Source organism: Ursus americanus, chromosome 30 (assembly GCF_024610735.1).
Source record: "Ursus americanus isolate L20-20 chromosome 30, mUrsAme1.1.p, whole genome shotgun sequence".
NCBI classification, from domain to species: Eukaryota; Metazoa; Chordata; class Mammalia; order Carnivora; family Ursidae; genus Ursus; species Ursus americanus.
In genome coordinates this window covers 9,645,283-9,663,522 of record NC_142156.1, presented here as the reverse complement: position 1 = coordinate 9,663,522, position 18,240 = coordinate 9,645,283, and the positions used below count along the sequence as shown (strand labels likewise).

The following is an 18,240-nucleotide window of genomic DNA, read 5'->3' as shown; positions in this document are numbered from 1 at the left end:
TTACATTTTCTAATTTGGTGTCTGCGTTTTATTCACGTATTTCTACATGTCAGTAAATGTCCTCAGAATCCATTTTTATTTAAAAAAAATTTTTTTAAGCTTATTTATTTATTTTTATTTTAAGTAATCTCTACATCCAACATAGAGCTCAAACGCACGACCCGGAGATCAAGGGTCATGTGCTCTCCTAACCGAGCCAGCCGGGTGCCCCAGAAAACCATTTTTAATGTCTGCAAAATTCTCTTTAATGATATGCCATCATGTCATTAACTATTTCTTTTTTATTGGACTTAACTGGTTGGTTGTAGCCTTTTTGATATTACAGATGATGTTATTATTGAATATTGTTCGGCTAAATTTTTTACTGCATCTTTTGTTTTCTTAGATTCCTTATAAAATGGGGTCAGAGTTAGAAATCTTGTATTAAGGTCATTGTTAAATATTTTTAGAAAACTATGCTAAATTACTCCATCTTTACAGCTTAGGGGAAAAAGCTGTGTGTAAAAGTTCCTGTGTAGCCACGTGGTCGCAAGCTTTGAATGTTGCATTTTTGTGATCTTGCTGACTTCTGTAGATGAACAGCACAGCCAGTACTCCAAGTTGCTGCTGGCCTCTAAGGAGCAGGTGCTGCGCCGGGTGGTTCAGGAAGAGAAGGTAGCTCTAGAGCAGCAGCTGGCGGAGGAGAAGCACACTCCCGAGTCCTGCTTTATTGAGGCAGCTATCCAGGAGCTCAAGGTACGACGATGCACTGGGAACAGGATAGGACGGTGGGGATAAGTTACCTCGGTCCCACATTTGAGATAATGAACAGGGAAAGGCTAAAAAAAACCAGTTTTCTTTGGGATTTGGCGAGGGGAGGGAAGGGCTGACCTAGTGTTTTTTGTTTTTTGGGGGGGGACCTAGTGGTTTTTAAGTGCTCTCTGGAGCTGAAAGGAAGAAGTTAAAATGATCTTATAGCTAATTAGATTCACTGAAGTCTGTTAGACTAGCTGTGTTCTTAGTTAAGCAAGGTAGGCTTTTTTCCCTAAGAAAACACTTGGCTTTATTTTTAGAGGTGTTTTATTTGAGGGACATTTTGAAGAAAGTAGTATGGCCTATCCAGCAGGTCCTAGCAATGTCTGCTGAGGATTCGGGGCAGCAGGAATTCCCCAAATACAGTATTTCCTAAGCTCTGTACCCTTTAATAGGCATCAGAATCCCTGGTTGTTGGGCTCTACCTTGAGAGGTGGACTCAGTCAAGTCTGGGCTCAGTAGGCATAATAATTTGCATTTTAATGAGTTCCAGGGTGATTTTGATGTTGTTCATCCTCAGACCATGTTTTGAGAATTACAGGTCTTAATTAGAGCAATGAAAGCCCTTGTTTATTTGAGTGATTGGCATGTGACAGGCCCTGTGTGAAGGTACTGTATTTATGTTTATCTCACTTGAGCGTTATATCCTGGTGTGATAGATACAACTTTCCCCTTTCATGGATGAGGAAATAGAGTCATGGGTTAGGTAAGGTAATTTGCTTGAGGACATACAACTAATAAGAGGTGAAGCTGGTATTTGAATTCCTGTCTTTTCTGAGTCCTCCTCTAGCAGGGTACTGTGTATTTTAATTTTGTTTCCCCTATAATGCAGAGGATTTGTTCAAATGCATTTCAGAGAAGAAAAGCTGTATAGAAGTAGAGCTGTCCAGGTTGAGGTGGGGCTTGGCCAAACTCCTGCCTCTTGCACTGGGGCTCTTTAAGTGTAGCTTGTGAAAACAAGACTAGTTCTGTGTTCTTGGATTTTTGTTCAGGAAGCTTTTGTGTAGTGTTATCATGGTCACTGTCACAGAGTCTAAACAGGATACCATCCCTTTTGGATACCAAGTGCGGTTTGTTCCCGGTTTCCTTTTAAGATTGAGGATTTTAAGTACTTAAAATCCAGACACCCCTGGCAATTATGTTCTAAGACCAAGATTGAAAATAGTCAAAATAAATAATCAAAATATATAGGATTAGATGAAACGAATGCTACGGAGAAAAAGCAGCAAGGGGGGGATGGGAGCACTCTTCCCATTGGGTCTTGTTGCCTTTTAACTTATGCTCCTGTCGAAAGAGTCCATTGTAAACCCTTGCCAAACTCAGTATTCCTTGAAGCTTAGCTTTCTCTGGTCTTCTCTCTTGTGGTCTAGACTCGGGAAGAGGCTCTGTCAGGATTGACTGAAAGCAGAAGGAAGGTCCCTGGTGTCGTGCCTGCTCTGGAACAACTGGTGCTGATGGCTCCCTTGGCGAAGGAGTCCGTTTTTCAACCCAGGAAGGTTGGTGTGTCCCTGTTACAGACTAAATGGCTGCCATTCCTCAGTGCTGCTGTTGAGGTGGTAGGCGCGGGTGTTTGTGGGAAGAGGAGGGACCTAGGAGTATTTCCTGTGTGCTTATTAGTTCTTTACCCAGGGATGTTAAATCAGTGAATGTGACAGCTCAGAAAAACATCCAGAGAACTTGGTTCTGGTGCCTATCTTTGCCACTTGTACTTTCTGTTGATGTAGAATTCGTCCCAACAGGGTGTGCTAGAGTACCTGTCTGCTTTTGATGAAGAGACCACCGAAGTTTGTTCTCTGGGCTCTCCTCGTCCTCTTGCTCTCCCTCTGGTGGAGGAAGAGGAAGCAGTGTCTGAACCAGAGCCTGAGGCCTGTGATGACTCAGAGTTAGCAGATGACAGTCTGGGAGAGGGGACCATTTGTACTGAGTCCAGCCAGCAGGAACCCGTCACCAAGCCAGGCTTCACACACCCGAGCAGCTCTCCTTGTTACTACTTTTACCAAGGTGAGTGTCCCTGAGAGGAGGGCTGGGTTGCCATAGAGAGGTTTCAGCAAGATGACTTGGCCTCTTAGCAGAAGGAGGTATTGCTGCAAGTTGTGGGTGCTTGGGTCTCTAGCGCCTTCGGCCTTGGGGGGGGGAGAGGCAGGCCTAGCTGTATGGGGGGCCCTCTCTTGCGGACTGGCCAAGACTGTTGTGTGAGAGAGTCGCTTGTCTTCAGCGGAGGACGGGCAGCACATGTTCCTGCACCCTGTGAACGTGCGCTGCCTTGTGAGGGAATACGGCAGCCTGGAGCAGAGCCCGGAGAAGATCTCGGCGGTAGTGGTGGAGATCGCCGGCTACTCCATGTCTGAGGTAAGGTCCTGCCTGCCCCGAGGGGCGCAGTTTCAGAGTGCCATCAACCTGCTCTCTTTGATGTGGGCTTAGCCAGCCCATGCTCCCAATCCTTCAGGGATCGTAGCCTTTGTATTTGTAAGTCTGTTTTTGTCACTGATGATGCCCGCAATGTTTTTAGAGATTAAGTGGTGCTCCCTTACCATGCGGGGGTTCTGTTAGTCACCACTGCTCTCTGCTTCACAGATTCATTTATTGTGGCTTGGGAATATAGATGTCTCCCACTTTCATTCAAGATGAGTTTGTTTTTCTCTTTCCTTACGGCTTGGGAAAAATGTCCAAGGAATTGAAAAGTTCTTGGAGCCTCTACACTAGGTTATACAAACTTAAAACACATTTTTGGCTCAGCAGATACCTGTTAATTATTGTCTGGTAATTTACATATGTGAGTTTTTACCCTTTGGGAGTTATCCCTGTGTTGATGAGGAGTTTGTTACAAGCCTCAAAATTAGAGACTCTTTGAGTACCATAAACTTTTCATCAAACATGCAGAAAATGAATGGAAAAGAAAATTAAACTTAAATTGATGGCCTTCATTTTTTTTTTTTACTGTTCCGGGCCAACCTTTATTCATAGGCAAATCTGCTTTATCTGCCTTCCCAGTTATCATTAATTCTGTCCGTGGATCCCAGGGTTTTTTCCATCAAATACTTTTTTTTCTCCCCTTGTTCTCCTCCCTTAGTTGTGGGCCCCAGAAAATCAGAAATAGCTGATCAGCTTTAGATTATTTATTACCAGGCTCAATTTATTCATTTGCAGCACAAACCTAAAAACTGCTTTTGGTTGCTCATTCTACCTTATTGTATGTTAATTGACAGTTTCTGTTTGGCTTTCCAAAATGGTGATAACTTGAGTACTGCTCTTTGAGCCCCGGTGCTGTGTGTGAGTGTGTGCACTGTTGGCTGTCTGGGGTGGGAATCTCTGTTCTCAGGGTTCGGCCCGGTGTTAGTTGAGTTTTGGTCCCTTTTCCATGGTAGGACGTTCGACAGCGCCATAGATACCTCTCTCACCTGCCGCTCACCTGTGAGTTCAGCATCTGTGAACTGGCTCTGCAGCCTCCTGTGGTCTCTAAAGAAACCCTAGAGATATTCTCAGGTAAGAATGCACGTACTGTGCTTCTCTTCTTAGTGGGGTTCAGGGGTTCTTCTGACTGGAAACCCAGTGTGGGAGGAACTAAGGAGCGCTCCATCATGAGCCTCCAAACCTCCAGAAACACTCCATCCATTCATGCAGTCCAGCTGTCTCCTTATGTGGCCTTAGCTACTAGTCACCTGGGAGGAGTTAATGGCCAGGTTGTCCTTGGTCTGCCTCCTCACCATCTGACCAACCCACAGATGACATTGAGAAGAGGAAGCGTCAGCGCCAGAAGAAGGCTCGGGAGGAACGCCGCCGGGAGCGCAGGATTGAGATGGAGGAGAACAAGAAACAGGGCAAATGTGAGTTCGGGAGCTCCTGTAGTTGACTAGTACAGCCGGGCATCATTGTAGAGAGGCTCAGTGCTCGGGCCCAGGAGCCAGACTGCGTGGTTCACATCTCAGCCCTGCCACTTGTTTTCTTCAACTCTTGAATGTGAATCATGACGGTACCTGCTTCATAGGCCTATTTGAGAATTAAGTGGGTTAATGCGAGTCAAAGCTCATCGCTCTTAATAAGGGATGAGATTAAATTCATCCTTGGCGTGGTGGATGAAAAAACATGTTCTGGGAAGAGAATTGGAGATCTGCTGAATTTAGGGGATAATTGTCTCCTGTGCACTCTAGATGGTACATTGATCCCATCTTTGTATTAAAGGGGACATCTATACCTAGCATAGCATGTCTGCCAAGGGGGTCTGATATAGTAGAAGACTTGACAAACTAGGAAGTAAATGCAGGTTAGATTGTCGTACCAGTAAGTACAGAGTCTTTTGATCTGCTGCTCCAACATAAGCTTCATTGAACCCAGGAGATTAGTGTGACATGAGGGCCTACTTATCCTCCAGAAAACAGAGACTTGAGTCGTCAGCTAGGGAAAAGACTTCACTGTTTTTGACCATATATAGTATGGTAAAGATAAATTTTATTTTTTTGGGGCGCCTGAGTGGCTCAGCCTCTGCCTTCAGCTCAGGTCATGATCCTGGGGTCCTGGGATCGAGCCCTGTGTTGGGCTTCCGGCTCAGCAGGGAGTCTGCATTTCGCTTTCCCTCTTTCCGCTGCTTATGCTCTCTGTGTCTCAAATGATTAATTTTTTTACAAATTCTAAAAAAAATTTCTTTTTTTTACTTCTTAAACTAGAATAAGTGTATAGCTGGGGTCTCAGTGCTATATTTGGCACATTTCCCAAATGTTTGAAAAACTGGTGTTCTAGGAACAGGGGCTTTTTGTTTTGATTTTTTTATTATGGAAATACTCAAAGACAAGTATATAGAATAATAGAATTAAGCCCCACGTGTATCATCTGGCTAAGAACAAAGGTTTTATTTATTTGTAATTTATTTTTATTTATTATTTTTAAAGATTTATGTATTTCAGAGAAAAAGCACATGCACAGGCAAGCGGGGCAGGGTGGGGCTGGTAGATGGGGCAGGGCAGAGAGAGAGAATCCCCAAGCAGACTCTCTCCTCTGAGGGCAGAGCCCAAGGTGGGATTGATCTTAAGACCTATGAGATCAAGACCTGAGCTGAAATCAAGAGTTGGATGCTTAACCTACTGAGCCACCCTGGTGCCCCTAAATTTGGGTTTTAAAGCTTCTGTTCACATCTCTTTTTTTTTAGACCCTTGGGGGATTCATATTGACTTCAACTGTTGGAAGAGATTGGAGGAATATTCTAAATGGGCCTCCCATTCTCACCTTTTCTTTGCAGACCCGGAAGTCCACATTCCCCTAGAGAATCTACAGCAGTTTCCTGCCTTCAATTCCTATACCTGCACCTCCGATTCTGCTTTGGGTCCCACCAGCACCGAGGGCCATGGTGCCCTCTCCCTTTCTCCTCTTAGCAGAAGTCCAGGTTCCCAAGCAGGTAAATGAGTTGGGATTTAAAGAGTGAAGTTGGCCACCAGCCACAGACCTTAAGCAAAGCCCTGGTGTCTGAATTTACAACTCTGTCCTACTTAGCATGGTGGGATCTTTCAGTGACTAACATTACTTTGGGTAGTTAATATATTCCTGAGATACGTCAGACTTTTGCCATTTGATTGACCTTTCTTATTGGCTGTACTGACTACTTTATACCCTGCTGTTTTCTTAAAAAATCTCAAAACCTCAAGGCAGTTCATACGGCAAGCCAGTTAAACTTAGATTCTTCCCTGTGACTGAGCTGTTTCATTTCTAGCTTGTACCTGTGATATAATCCCCTCGTATGCTTAAGCATCTTTGTACGTGTCTCCTTACTGTAGCATTGTTTATAATGGGGGGAAGCCTATGAAGCCTGGTGGTAAGTTAACGGCTGAATTGTATAGTATTTATACTGTGAAATACTTTACATCTATTGAAGAGGGTAATAGCTGTCTTCATGAACTAATGGGTGGACCGTTAAGATAAAGGGAGGTTGTAGAACAAGACAAAATATGATACCACTTGTGGGTTTTATTTCATTTTTTTAAGTAGGCTCCATGCCAGATGTGGGATTTGAATTCATGACCCTGAGATCAAGTAATATACTCTACCAACTGAGCCAGCCAGGCATCCCACATTTGTGGATTTTAAAAGAAAAACATAAAAAATAGCATTTCATTATGGGTTTATATATCTAAATGTGTAGAAAAATACTGAGATTATGTTCTAAACTGGTAATGGTGTTTTACTCTAGGGAGTGAGGATTCAGAGGTTGTTCAAAGGGTCTTTAGCCTTCTAAAAATACTTTTTTTCTTATATAGAGAGAATGTATTAATGTGTCAGGGAATTAAACATTTAAGAGTTAATTATGATTTTAAAGAGCTATCTTTTCTGATCTTTATCCACCTGGCTGATAGTTTTTGATAATTAAAGTTTATTTCTTTGCCAGCCGTTTTAATAAAATGTCCAGAGCAGAGTATTGAAAACTCTTGGTGACTCTCTCATGATCCTATGCAGATTAGGAGCCTGAGGCTAAGGCAGGGGCTTAGTGACAGGAATGTGACTGGAACCTGCATCTTGAGGGCGGTGCGCATGAACAGTATGCTCTAGTTTAAGGAGAGAGCTGCTCTACAGAGGAATATGGCAGAACGTTGACTCCATCATCTATGATATAAAACTGGTGTGTGTGTGTGTGTGTGTGTGTGCGCGTGCGCGTGTGCTTTCACATACCGGCTTTTCTGAGGAATGGGCTTTAATGTACTCAGGCAAGAGCAGTTGCATGGTGCTAGGAATGAAAGTGCTAAATAGTCCTGGCTGACTGCGGAAGGCCCTGCTGCTGGGAGAGTGAATAGGCCCTTCCCTCCCAGCAGTGATAGGGCAGTGGGTCAATCTGTGGGAAATGCTCAACTCTAGGTCGGAAAGGTTGGAGACGACTATTACCTAGGGAGTACCAAGGAAAAGCTTGCATCTTCATACTGGATTTTATCTGTGTGTGTGTGTGTGTGTGTTTTGTATTCTCACTGAATATCCCCAGGTCAGAGACATCTAGCCGGAACATAAACGCTGACCTGATTACATTTTATCTTTTTCTTGGAACTTTTTCATTCACATAAAACCAGTCCATGATAGTCCCCAGTACCTAGGCCTGGAGAGTCAGCTGCTTTGTAAAGGGTTTTTCTTAGTGTGGGAATAGATTCTGCCATGCTTTCTGGTATTACTGTGACTACTACACTTTTCTCTCCCTAGATCACTAGTGTGAATAGTGGACCATGTTCTTGACTTTATAAGAACATGGCAGAGTTGAAACTGGATTAGGTTTGCTTTTTGAGGTGGGGCTGGTAATTATCCAGACCTGATTCAGGGTTCATCTTTTCTCTCTTGTTAAGAACAGACTAGCTCTTTGGAGCTTGACTTACATAATCAGGTCTCTGGTTTCCTTTCAGACTTTCTGCTGACCCCTCTGTCACCCACTGCCAGTCAGGGCAGTCCTTCATTCTGCGTTGGGAGTCTGGAAGAAGACTCTCCCTTCCCTTCCTTTGCCCAGGTAAATCTTTTGCTTGTAAAACAGCCCAAAGGTATCTAACATGAACTCTGCTGCTTGTTCTTTCTGGAAATCTTTCCATTGGTGAAGGAGAGACTTACAGGCTAATGTTGCATGGATGGTAATAATCATGGAAAGCTTTTTAAAGAGGAACTCTCATGGATTTAGTCTCAGATGTTATTGTATAGACTTACCAAGGAAAGAGGCCAAGAGTAGCTGAGGGAGAATCAGAGCTTCAGTTATTTAATAAATCATTAGATACTTGGATACTGAGCACTGTTCTAGAGGCTGGGGAGACATCAGTCAATTTTAGCTGCTCCCTAGTTCTAGGACCTTGGATTCAGGTAGTGTGTGTCTGTTACATATAATAAACCATTCCTCTTCACTTTGGGAAGGGAAAGGTTGTCTTGGTTGTCCTATAACTAGCCAGACCAGCTTTCTTAGGCAGCTGGGTTAGAGGAACACTAGGTTAGTGACATTTGCTGTCAGATCCCCCTACCCAATAATTGAAGTATTTTTGTTTTATGTACAACAAGTTAGCATTAAGGTAGGTTTCTTGGATGACCCATTCAAGGAAGTTCACTTAATCCAATTTACTGAGGCCTGTATCCTTCCGCGTACTGATGCAAACACTGGTGACACATACTGAGGCCCTGTTTCCGCATCTCAGACCGTGTGGGTTTGAGCAAATGCAGCAGGAATGAGAACCCTGGCTAATTTCCTCGGATGGCTCTGGTAGAGCTGCTGGTGACCCAGCTTGTGCTCTCGGATGCACGAGGCAAAAGGATGTCAGATCACTTAATAATCTTCAAAAGAACAAACCAACACTCAGCATTCCTGCATTGAGATAACCAAGGAAGGTGGATGGACAGCTTGCCAAGCACCCCCGTGAGGAGTTAGTATTAACTTCTTCGGGGCTTGCTTGGAATCATTAGCTAAACAGCTCTTTAGAGCAGGTGATAATGGATGTTTCTCACAACAAATGGCAGCGTGTGCTGAGAAATAAGCAGGAACTGGACTTTGGTAAGGAGAGTCCTGAAGTCAAGGAGGAAGAAAAAATTGAGAGCAATCCTGAATATTAACTGGCAGGCTTCAGAGGTGAGAGTTACGTGGGTGGCTCTCAGGAGTTATGTCAAATGCTCAAGTTGTTTTTTTAAACTAAGTGTTATTGCCATTGCGTTTTTTTCAGCATTAAATGGTGAGCAACTTCAAATTCAACAGGTGTTAAAGGAATAGCGTAATGAATGCTTTCCTTTCACCAGTTGTTAGCATTTTGCTGTATTTGCTTTCTTTTTACTGTTTTACTATGTTGAAAGTAAGTTATAGACCTCATGAATGACAGTTCACCACCAAATATGAGATAAGTGGCCCCCCAAAAGACAATGCTTCTGTATAACCACAGTTGTCATGACCACATCAAAGAAATTCAGCTGATTGAATACCTCATGTAGTATGTATTTCTGTTTCTCCATTTGTCTCAAGGGTCCTGTATTGTTTTCAGTCAGGTCCAGTCAAAGATTGCTCGTTGAATGTATTTGTCAAGTCCCTGTAGTCTCCTTTGATCTATAACAGTTTCTCTAGCCTCTCTCTCTCTCTTTTTTCTTCCTATGCCATGGATATTTTTGAAGCATCCAGGCCAGTTGTTGTATATATAGAGTCCTATAGTTTGGATTTGTTGGTTTCTTTTTTCATGAGTAGATTCGGGTTAAACATTCAAACATTTCTGGCAAGAATAAAACATAGATGATAGATATTTTAATGACCTTTTAAGAGTAAGGTGATTCAGATGCCATATTATTTGGATCCCAAACGCCCAGAGACCAAGGGAAGAGGTCATCAGAGTGGTACATGATAAAGGAAGATGATTCATTGAAATCAACCTCTGCCAGTCCAACTACATTTGAATAATATCGTACCTCACTTTAGGACAAGGCATTCCTACTTGAATCTTGTGGAGCTTGTCTCTTGGTATTTTTCCAGGAATAAAATTCCCCCCGTTTTGAGCATGGCATGTGTGGCAGTAGGACTCACACTGGCCCTCAATAATTAAGAAGCTGGCCTTGGCCAGATGAGATAAAAGAGTTCCTCATTCAGGGGCAGGAGGGATCATTCTAATTTTGCTGTACATGGAGGAACCTGGTCTATGGCTGGATCTAAAAGTTAATTGAGCCATTGGAAAGGCAAAGACTGAAAGGTAATGAAGGCTGTTGAAGCAGTTTCAGGATAAAGTTAAATTTATTCTGGTTTTCTTGGCCTTAAGTAACTGGAGTTCAGTAGCCAGGTGGTTCATTTTTAAATTGCTTATTCCAAGAGGTTTATGTTTTTAGGGGTCCCAAGAAGAGCAGGAAAACTTACCAGAAGTGGGGAATGGCACACAGTCAGGATTCCCAACTTGAGAGTCAGAGTAGGAACCTCTTGTGCTGTCTCTGCACTATTCCTTATGTGTTTCCTAGCCAACAAAACAGCCTGTGGTCTTCCACTTCGGGAGTTTCACTGCTAGTTCTGCTGGTCAGGATATAGAGAACATGACCGAAATGGTATGTTGAGGACAAAAGGACCTGGAAAATCCTTTTCTCCAGAGGTGATAGTTTTTTGTTCTCCTAGCCAGTTAGTGTCAAGACATAAGTCTGGAAAAGAGATTGGACTGGTTGCTTAAATTCTTCTCTCCCCTTTCCCATTTTGGCAGATGCTGAGGGTTGGAAAAGCAAAAGCAGACGTGTGGCCCAAAACTGCTCCAAAAAAAGGTGAGAATGACCTTCTGTTGGAGAGGGAATTTGGTCCCTTTCAGAAAGTCGAAATCTCTAGAATCGTCTCTAAAATTGTGACACTGGTATTTTATAGATGAAAACAGCTTAGTTCCTCCCGCTCCTGTGGACAGTGATGGGGAGAGTGATAATTCAGACCGTGTTCCTGTGCCCAGTTTCCAAAATTCCTTCAGCCAAGCTATTGAAGCAGCCTTCATGAAACTGGACACACCAGCTACTTCAGATCCCCTCTCTGGTAAAGGCAAAGAGATGGAGTGCTCGGTACAGGGTTGTCATTCCCACCTGGATCCAGTGGCAGACATCACTGATTAGTCAGGCATTTTTCTCTGAGCCTGTACGTTCACGTGCTAGTGTCGGCTAATAGTTCCTTTGGTATGTCAGATAGGACCTTTTTGCCACCCCACATTAATTCTTGAGGCCTGGTTGTGAAATTCTGAAAAACTCTTTATTTTTTCCCTTCTAAGAAAGAGTGGTGGAGAGTAGATTTTAGAATCCTGAGTTTGGTAGTGGGTGGCTAATAGATGCAGAAGTCGGGTTTAAAGCCCACAGCACTCTGGTTATTCGGTTAGATGAGAACATTAGCATTTACGGTGTGCCTTCTCTGTGACTGGCATTGTGCTCCGTTTATTCTCCCCACAACTGAATTAAATGGGTAGAACTATCCCGGGTAGAGCAGATGAGGAAATGGGTCTGGGGACGTAAAGGGACTTGCCCAGACAAATGCCTGGAGCACGCAAGGACTGGTATCGATCCAGGCAGTCCTGGTCCTAGAACCTTCGCTGCCACTCTGGGACTCTCGGGAGTGAAAACTGGCTGGGGGCAAGGGGATGGCACTCAAAACTAAGCTCTTTTTGTGTTTCCATTTAGAAGAGAAAGGAGGAAAGAAAAGAAAAAAACAGAAACAAAAGCTCCTCTTCAGCACCTCAGTCGTCCACACCAAGTGACACTACTGTCCCGGCTACCTTCTCCATCTGGTTTTCTTTTTTCTGTGCTTTTGTTTTGCTGCTGTAATTTTTAAGTATTTGAGTTTGAACAGATTAGCTCTGGGGGGAGGGGGTTTCCACAGCGTGAGGGGGAACCAAGAAAATTTTAAATACAGTGTATTTTCCAGCTTCCCGTCTTTACACCAAAATAAAGTATTGACACTCACAAGAGATCTCTTCCTGCCACGATTTTTAGTTTATCATCAGGGTTAGTCTTTTTGACGCATGTGTATAATTAGTTTTTCTCAACCCAAATAAGTTTGAGTCCCTTCACTATCCCTTGGAGCAGCCCAGAGTGTTCTAGCACTGCCCTGCTGACAACATATCAGGGCATCATGGTTTCAACACACCGCTCAGTGTGTCCTTTAAAAATAGTTGAGTCTTTCCTGTTTAGTTTTCCTCTTGTTAAAAAAAAACAGAGGATGGGAATAAAATGGATTTAGGACACCCAGCTTGAATTGCAGTTTTTCTTGAGAGAAATGGCCAGGCTGTGTTGCTTACTGTGTGCTAGAGGGTTTTACATCTTGCATGTGGCTCATTTGGCAAGGAAAGCTGTAATTGTCACTAAAGCAGCCCTGGAACCTGCCACCTGTTACACGAAGCTTGTTTCGAGCGAGTGGCCTGAGTTGTAGGAGCAGAGGAGTCTGGCGCACCCGGAGGCAGAGCCGGGCAGGTTTGAAAGCAGTGGTGGTACCCACGGCCTCCCTGTTGTCTAGCGCAGTCTCTGCCTTGCTTTGAGCGGAATTTGAGTGATGGGAATTATTTTGCTGCTTAATAAAGTGACCTTTAGTATAAGAATGTGAAGGCAAAGAGTTGCAATAAATCACCTGCACAAGCAACGTGAGCTTTCTGGTTTTTTAAAGTTCATTACAGGTTAGACACACTTCTTAAATAGGTTAAAGTAACAGCTACTCCGAGCCTGGGCACTCTGCCGTCGTGGGGCAGTGTCTTTCCTAGTGTCAGGCCTAAGGGGTTCTTGAATTGGGCTTAGCTTTACCTGTCCTTCTTAGAAAGAGTTCAGAAATCCTGAGACAGGAACTGTCCTGGGTGCATGAGGGTGTTTCAGCCCTGAAAATGAGGGGACGTGTTGAAGCAAACATTACAGATCTTTGTTAAATATATAAGGGACTTTGAATAACATGTTTTGTTACACAAGAAAACACATCCTAGAAATGTCATTATTAAGTAGTGGATCCAAACCCTCGTAACCTCTGTGAGTGTGGCAGTGTCACTCCTCTTCGGTGGCCCAGCAGGGGGAAGACAGGGAAGGGCCAAACTGCAGAAAACTACAGGAAGTTGGCAGGCAATGTCAGGCAAGGCCAGGTTTTGTGTATCTGTGTGTTCCCCCCCCCCCCCGCCCCCGCTCAAAAGAAAAATGCAAGAACTGTGTTTGTTATCCTGTTACCTAAGGACTGGTAAGCAATCTGGTATTTTTTTTTTTTTAAGATTTTTTTATTTATGTGAGAGACAGCCAGCGAGAGAGGGAACACAGCAGGGGAGTGGGAGAGGAAGAAGCAGGCTCCCAGTGGAGGATCCCGATGTGGGACTCAATCCCGGAACGCCGGGATCACGCCCTGAGCCGAAGGCAGACGCCTAATGACTGCACTACCCAGGCGCGCCGCAATCTGGTATTTTTAAGGCCCCATGGGTCAGTATGGAGACCAGCTATAGATTTGTGCCAGTTCAGTTGCCATGTCTCACTAATACTTCTACTCAATAACCTGGATTGCTTAGGGTTCAACCTAGGGGTTGGGGCACAAGGCCTCAAGTGGGAGGCTGTACATCTAGCATCATTCATTGGGAGCCAGTCTTCCCACTGAGGCCAGGGATAGAGGGGGAAGGAGACCTGGCCAAGCTTGAACTTCTCAAATACGCTAAACGCTACAGAAACCGAGTACATTTTTTTTTTTTTAAGATTTTGAGTGAAGCTAATGATGCACTGTGTGGTGAGTAACATATCATAATAAGATTTTATTTGAGTGAGAGAGAGAGCAGGAGATGGGGAGAGGGAGAGAGAATCCAAAGCAGCCTGAATGCTGAGCACAGAGCCCGACTCGGGGCTCAATCCCACGACTGTGAGATCATGACGAAACCAAGAGTCGGATGCTTAACTGAGTCCCCAGGAACCCCACCAAATACATTTATTAAACTTATTCTCAGCCAGGCAATTAGATACAGAGACGTCTGTAACTACTGGGGGTTCACCACCTGCAGAACCACGTAACCAGGCAGCACTGGTAAAGGTGAACAGGTCCTCCATTTGGAGCTGATACCTTGGCCTGTGGTCGGCAGTCATCCAGCGTGGCAAACTACCGGACGCTGCTGCCTCCCAGAATGTCCTGTTCCAACAAGGGGGCCCTGAATCTCGGGCCCAGCACAGCCTGCAGAGGGGTTCACTCCATTGCTTCGGCAGCCCCCTCGCCGCCACTGTCTGAAAGCTCCTCCTCATCTGACCTCTCCTCTAGCAAACAGCTTCTGGTGACAGACTTCTGGATGGCTTCCCGTTCTGCAAAGGCAGGCAGAGCAGGGACGAAAGGTTTCTGGGAGGGAGCTCGCACCCAGCCAGGCTAGTTACTGCTCAGCGGGCACGGGGCTAATGTTGCTTACCTTCCTCAGTGCAGTTCTGCAACAGCATCAACAGCTGTCTCCTGTTGTAGTTTATCAGGAACTTCTGACACGTTCTAATTGTACCTGGCACATGGAAGAGCTCTGTGGTCAATCGCTCGTGACAGGTGCCTGCCTCAAAGACTTTCCGAGCTAGGTGAAAGCCGCCTGTTCTTGGCAGGACAGCAGGAAGACCCACCTGCCTGTCAAGACTGACCCCTGGACCTGTTACTATTGAAAAGCAGCAGCCACACCACATGCACCCCTACCTCCCACGTGTAAGGTGTTGAGGAAACACGGGTAACGGTGTCCTTTGTTCTCCAAGTATGTGATGAAAGGAAGAGCTGAGCACACAAGTTGGTAGAATTCCTTCCGGCATCGAAGCAGCACTATTCCGGTATAGGCATTGAGGTATCGCACTACAGGGAAAAACAACATTTTAGGAAACTCTGGATTCGTTTACAAATCTTAAGAGTAAGTGAGAGTCTACAATGTGCCAGGCAGTGGCATTTGGGATACATCAGTGAGTAAAAACAAATCTCCGAAGGAAAAAAACCTTAGGACAGACCTTCACTTATGGAAAGGGATAAACCACACCAGGGCTTTGCACACCACTCAGAACTGGTAAATGAATTTGGAATTTTAAATATTTTATTTTATTTATTTATTTAAAGATTTTATTTATTCATTTGACAGAGATAGAGACAGCCAGCGAGAGAGGGAACACAAGCAGGGGGAGTGGGAGAGGAAGAAGCAGGCTCATAGCGGAGGAGCCTGATGTGGGGCTCGATCCCAGAATGCCAGGATCACGCCCTGAGCCGAAGGCAGACGCTCAACCGCTGTGCTACCCAGGCGCCCCCGGAATTTTAAATATTTTAAATGCTCTTCTAATTCACTGATCAGCTGACAAATGGGGTTGGGACTGGCAGAGATCCCCTTGGCTAAACAGGTTTTTTGTTTTGTTTTTTAAGATTTTATTATTTGACAGCACAAGCAGGGGGAGCAGCAGGCAGAGGGAAAGGGAGAAGCACGTTCCCCGTGAGCAGGGAGCCCCAGACTCAATCCCAGGACTATGGGATCATGACCTGAGCCAAAAACAGATGCTTAAGGGACTGAGCCACCAGGTGCCCCCTGAGAAACAGGTTCTATTGTAACTGGACTCTAGGTTCTTGAAGAGGCAGAGAATGACCCAATGTAAGTGTGCGTGCCTATGTGCATGTAATTCTCCAGTATTCAATTTTAAGCAAAGGGTAAAAGAGGTAATGAATTTAAATACTAAATAGCGTGGCTAGGGGAGTCTGGGTGGCTCCGTCGGCTAACCATCCGCCTTCAGCTCAGATCATGATCCCAGAGTCCTGGGATGGAGCCCTGTGTCAGGCTCCCTGCTCAACCGGCAGCCTGCTTCTCCCTCTCCTCCCTGCTCCTGCTCTCTTTGGCTATCTGTCTCTCCAATAAATACAATCTTAAAGTAAAATCGTAAAACAAACACACTTAAAAAAAAAAAAAAACCGTGCCTGTCAGAAGAATCCTCTTCCTCATTTACATACGGTGGTGGGTTCTGTATTTTATCTGCCCTATTAAGGGCTTTTTAGGGATGATTTTGACAATTTTTCCCCCATGGGGCGTCAATGTAACCAAGTAACTCGGAACTATACACGGCTTCCCCCATTTAATTCATTATCCTACTCAATTCAATCACAATCCCCAATATACACACATGAAATAGGTAAAGCAGATTTTTGCCCAAAGTGCCACTGCCTTCTGCTTTCAGCTCTCCGCCTAACCTCGGACTCGTTCAGACTCGGGCTCAGGCACCGAGTGGCCTCAAGAGGACGATACTGTACAGCGAGGGCTGTGTATCGGGTTTGGAAGCTCCTGCGGTCACTCGCGCCCTTTCTTTCTCCCTCTTTCGGCCCCTGTTCCCTCCCAATCCCGCCGTGCGCCTAGCTCCCCAGCACCCTCGCACCCGCGAAGCCGATGGAGCAGGAGGCTGCGCCGAAAGTCCCGTGCACGCGGCTGATCGTGTCCCGTATGAGGCCGCCCAGCACTCGGTCCTCAAGACTCAGGCGGCAGCGGGGGTCATCAGACACCACTTCGCAGAGCAGGTACCTGTGGCGGGTAGCAGAGAAGTGAGCGCGGGGCCGAGGCCGCGGGGACCCGGCAGCGTAGCGGGTGTCGGGCAGGGGGTCCTTACCTATGCTTGAACCGCACCATGGCGGCCTTGGCGCCCTGCGGCCCTGCGCCCAAACCGGAAATCAGCGGTTTTACTGGCTGCCAATGGGAAATTACCCTCCGCAGTCTTGCAACCGCTCAGAGAGGGAAGCAGGGTAAGAGGGCGGGGCTAGAGGGTTGGTAGGCCGAACCCAGTGTCCGTCTCCCTTAAGCCCTGCCTCCCTCTACGTTCGTAGAGCGCGTGCGTCCTGCTGACAGCCACGCTAAATTAGGTGTTTGGGGGTGGAGATCCGCGATCGATTGGCGTATGGTTGAGATGGGTGTTTCTGCAACTTGCCAGAGTTTGCAGTTCTGTGTAGGATGCCGCCGCTGCATTTGGGGCTCTCGGGATATTTAGTTTCTATTACCTTGCAATAAAGTTGTGTATGCACTTACATTCGCGCCCTAAGCTAGACGGCAGAACTTTTGAGGGCAAGCCCTGCATTTACACGCTCAGGATTGACACGGAAAATCGGACCCTTAGTTTCAGGTTGGAGCTCGGTTTAATTTTTTCGTACAGCTACACATATTATTACTGTTTGGGTCTTTCAACAGTCTTATGGAAACCGGTATTGCCTCGGCTTTTGCAAAAACAATCCGTGGTTGTTATATTTTACATTTTTTTCAAACAGAAAAGTACAAACAAGGAAATAAAAATAAATTATAATCTCAGCATGGAGAGAGAATAATTTATCACGTAGTGTATTTTCTTTCCCCATGTGCCAGCGGGCCTCAAAGTGAGGTCCAGGGACCGCTGGGTTTTCTGAGACTCTTTCCAGGTGTCCCCAATGTCAAATTACTTTCATAGTAATACTAAGATGTTATTTGCCTTTTTCACTTTCTCAGAGGGGACAGGAAAGTTTTCCAGAGACTATGTGACATGTGCTGACATTATCACTCTGATGGCTGATGGAATTTTTGTGTTGCGTTTTAAACACTTCTCAGTTTTATTTTGCTCTATTTACTTGGAATCTTTGCATTTCTCAGTTTTAATATCCACGATGAGTATCAGTGTATCCTATAAAAACAAAAGCTCTTTGGATCCTCAATAATTTAAGAACATAAAGGGATCCTGAGACAACAAACTTAGAACTGCTGCTCTATGTAAATTTTATTTTTCCTTTTATTTTCTTATTATGAATAGGATCAAACTGTTTAGCACTTTTTTTTTTGCTTGAATATCTTTTTTTTACAACTGAATTGTTGAGGTCTACTATGCATAAAGTACATATTAAGTGTAAGGCTCAATGAATTTTTACATATGTGTAGACTTTTGTAACTACCACCCAAACTAATAGGGAGCATTTCCACACCCAAGAAGGCTCCTTGCTGTCTTCCCAGTCAAAACCTTTCCAGAAGTAGCCTCTGTTTTGACTTCTATCATGGTAAGATCAGCTTTGCCTGTTCTTGAACTTTATTTTTA

The 18,240-nt window shown here is 44.9% G+C and overlaps 2 protein-coding genes and 1 pseudogene across 4 annotated transcripts in view; 1 reads left to right on the top strand and 2 right to left on the bottom strand.

The window, feature by feature from the left end:
• Positions 1 to 12,175, top strand: part of RNF10 (ring finger protein 10) — a 30,700-nt gene extending 18,525 nt beyond the window's left edge. The window contains exons 7-17 of one of the 2 annotated variants that reach the window (XM_045791559.2): positions 575 to 735; positions 2,163 to 2,288; positions 2,532 to 2,793; positions 3,008 to 3,141; positions 4,158 to 4,275; positions 4,515 to 4,616; positions 6,023 to 6,178; positions 8,157 to 8,257; positions 10,941 to 10,998; positions 11,096 to 11,254; positions 11,887 to 12,175. In XM_045791559.2, coding sequence (XP_045647515.1) covers positions 575 to 735; positions 2,163 to 2,288; positions 2,532 to 2,793; positions 3,008 to 3,141; positions 4,158 to 4,275; positions 4,515 to 4,616; positions 6,023 to 6,178; positions 8,157 to 8,257; positions 10,941 to 10,998; positions 11,096 to 11,254; positions 11,887 to 11,963 — 1,454 coding nt within the window. In that variant the 3' untranslated portion in view covers positions 11,964 to 12,175. The remainder of the gene's footprint in view (positions 1 to 574; positions 736 to 2,162; positions 2,289 to 2,531; positions 2,794 to 3,007; positions 3,142 to 4,157; positions 4,276 to 4,514; positions 4,617 to 6,022; positions 6,179 to 8,156; positions 8,258 to 10,940; positions 10,999 to 11,095; positions 11,255 to 11,886) is intronic. The other variant, XM_087857278.1, reaches the window with a different exon arrangement.
• LOC123788308 (small ribosomal subunit protein uS14 pseudogene) lies at positions 8,838 to 10,190 on the bottom strand (annotated as a pseudogene).
• Positions 11,995 to 16,925, bottom strand: POP5 (POP5 ribonuclease P/MRP subunit). Of its 2 annotated transcripts, none has more exons than XM_045791558.2 (5): positions 16,801 to 16,925; positions 16,573 to 16,715; positions 14,876 to 15,025; positions 14,610 to 14,693; positions 11,995 to 14,542 (listed from the first exon to the last, which is right to left on the bottom strand). In XM_045791558.2, the coding sequence occupies exons 1-5, from the start codon at positions 16,818 to 16,820 to the stop codon at positions 14,448 to 14,450; spliced, it is 492 nt and encodes a 163-aa protein (XP_045647514.1). In that variant the 5' UTR covers positions 16,821 to 16,925; the 3' UTR covers positions 11,995 to 14,447. The 2 variants fall into 2 exon arrangements, with proteins under 2 accessions (XP_045647514.1, XP_045647513.1); XM_045791557.2 differs by having other exon boundaries at positions 11,995 to 14,508.
• Between the last annotated feature and the right edge of the window lie 1,315 nt (positions 16,926 to 18,240).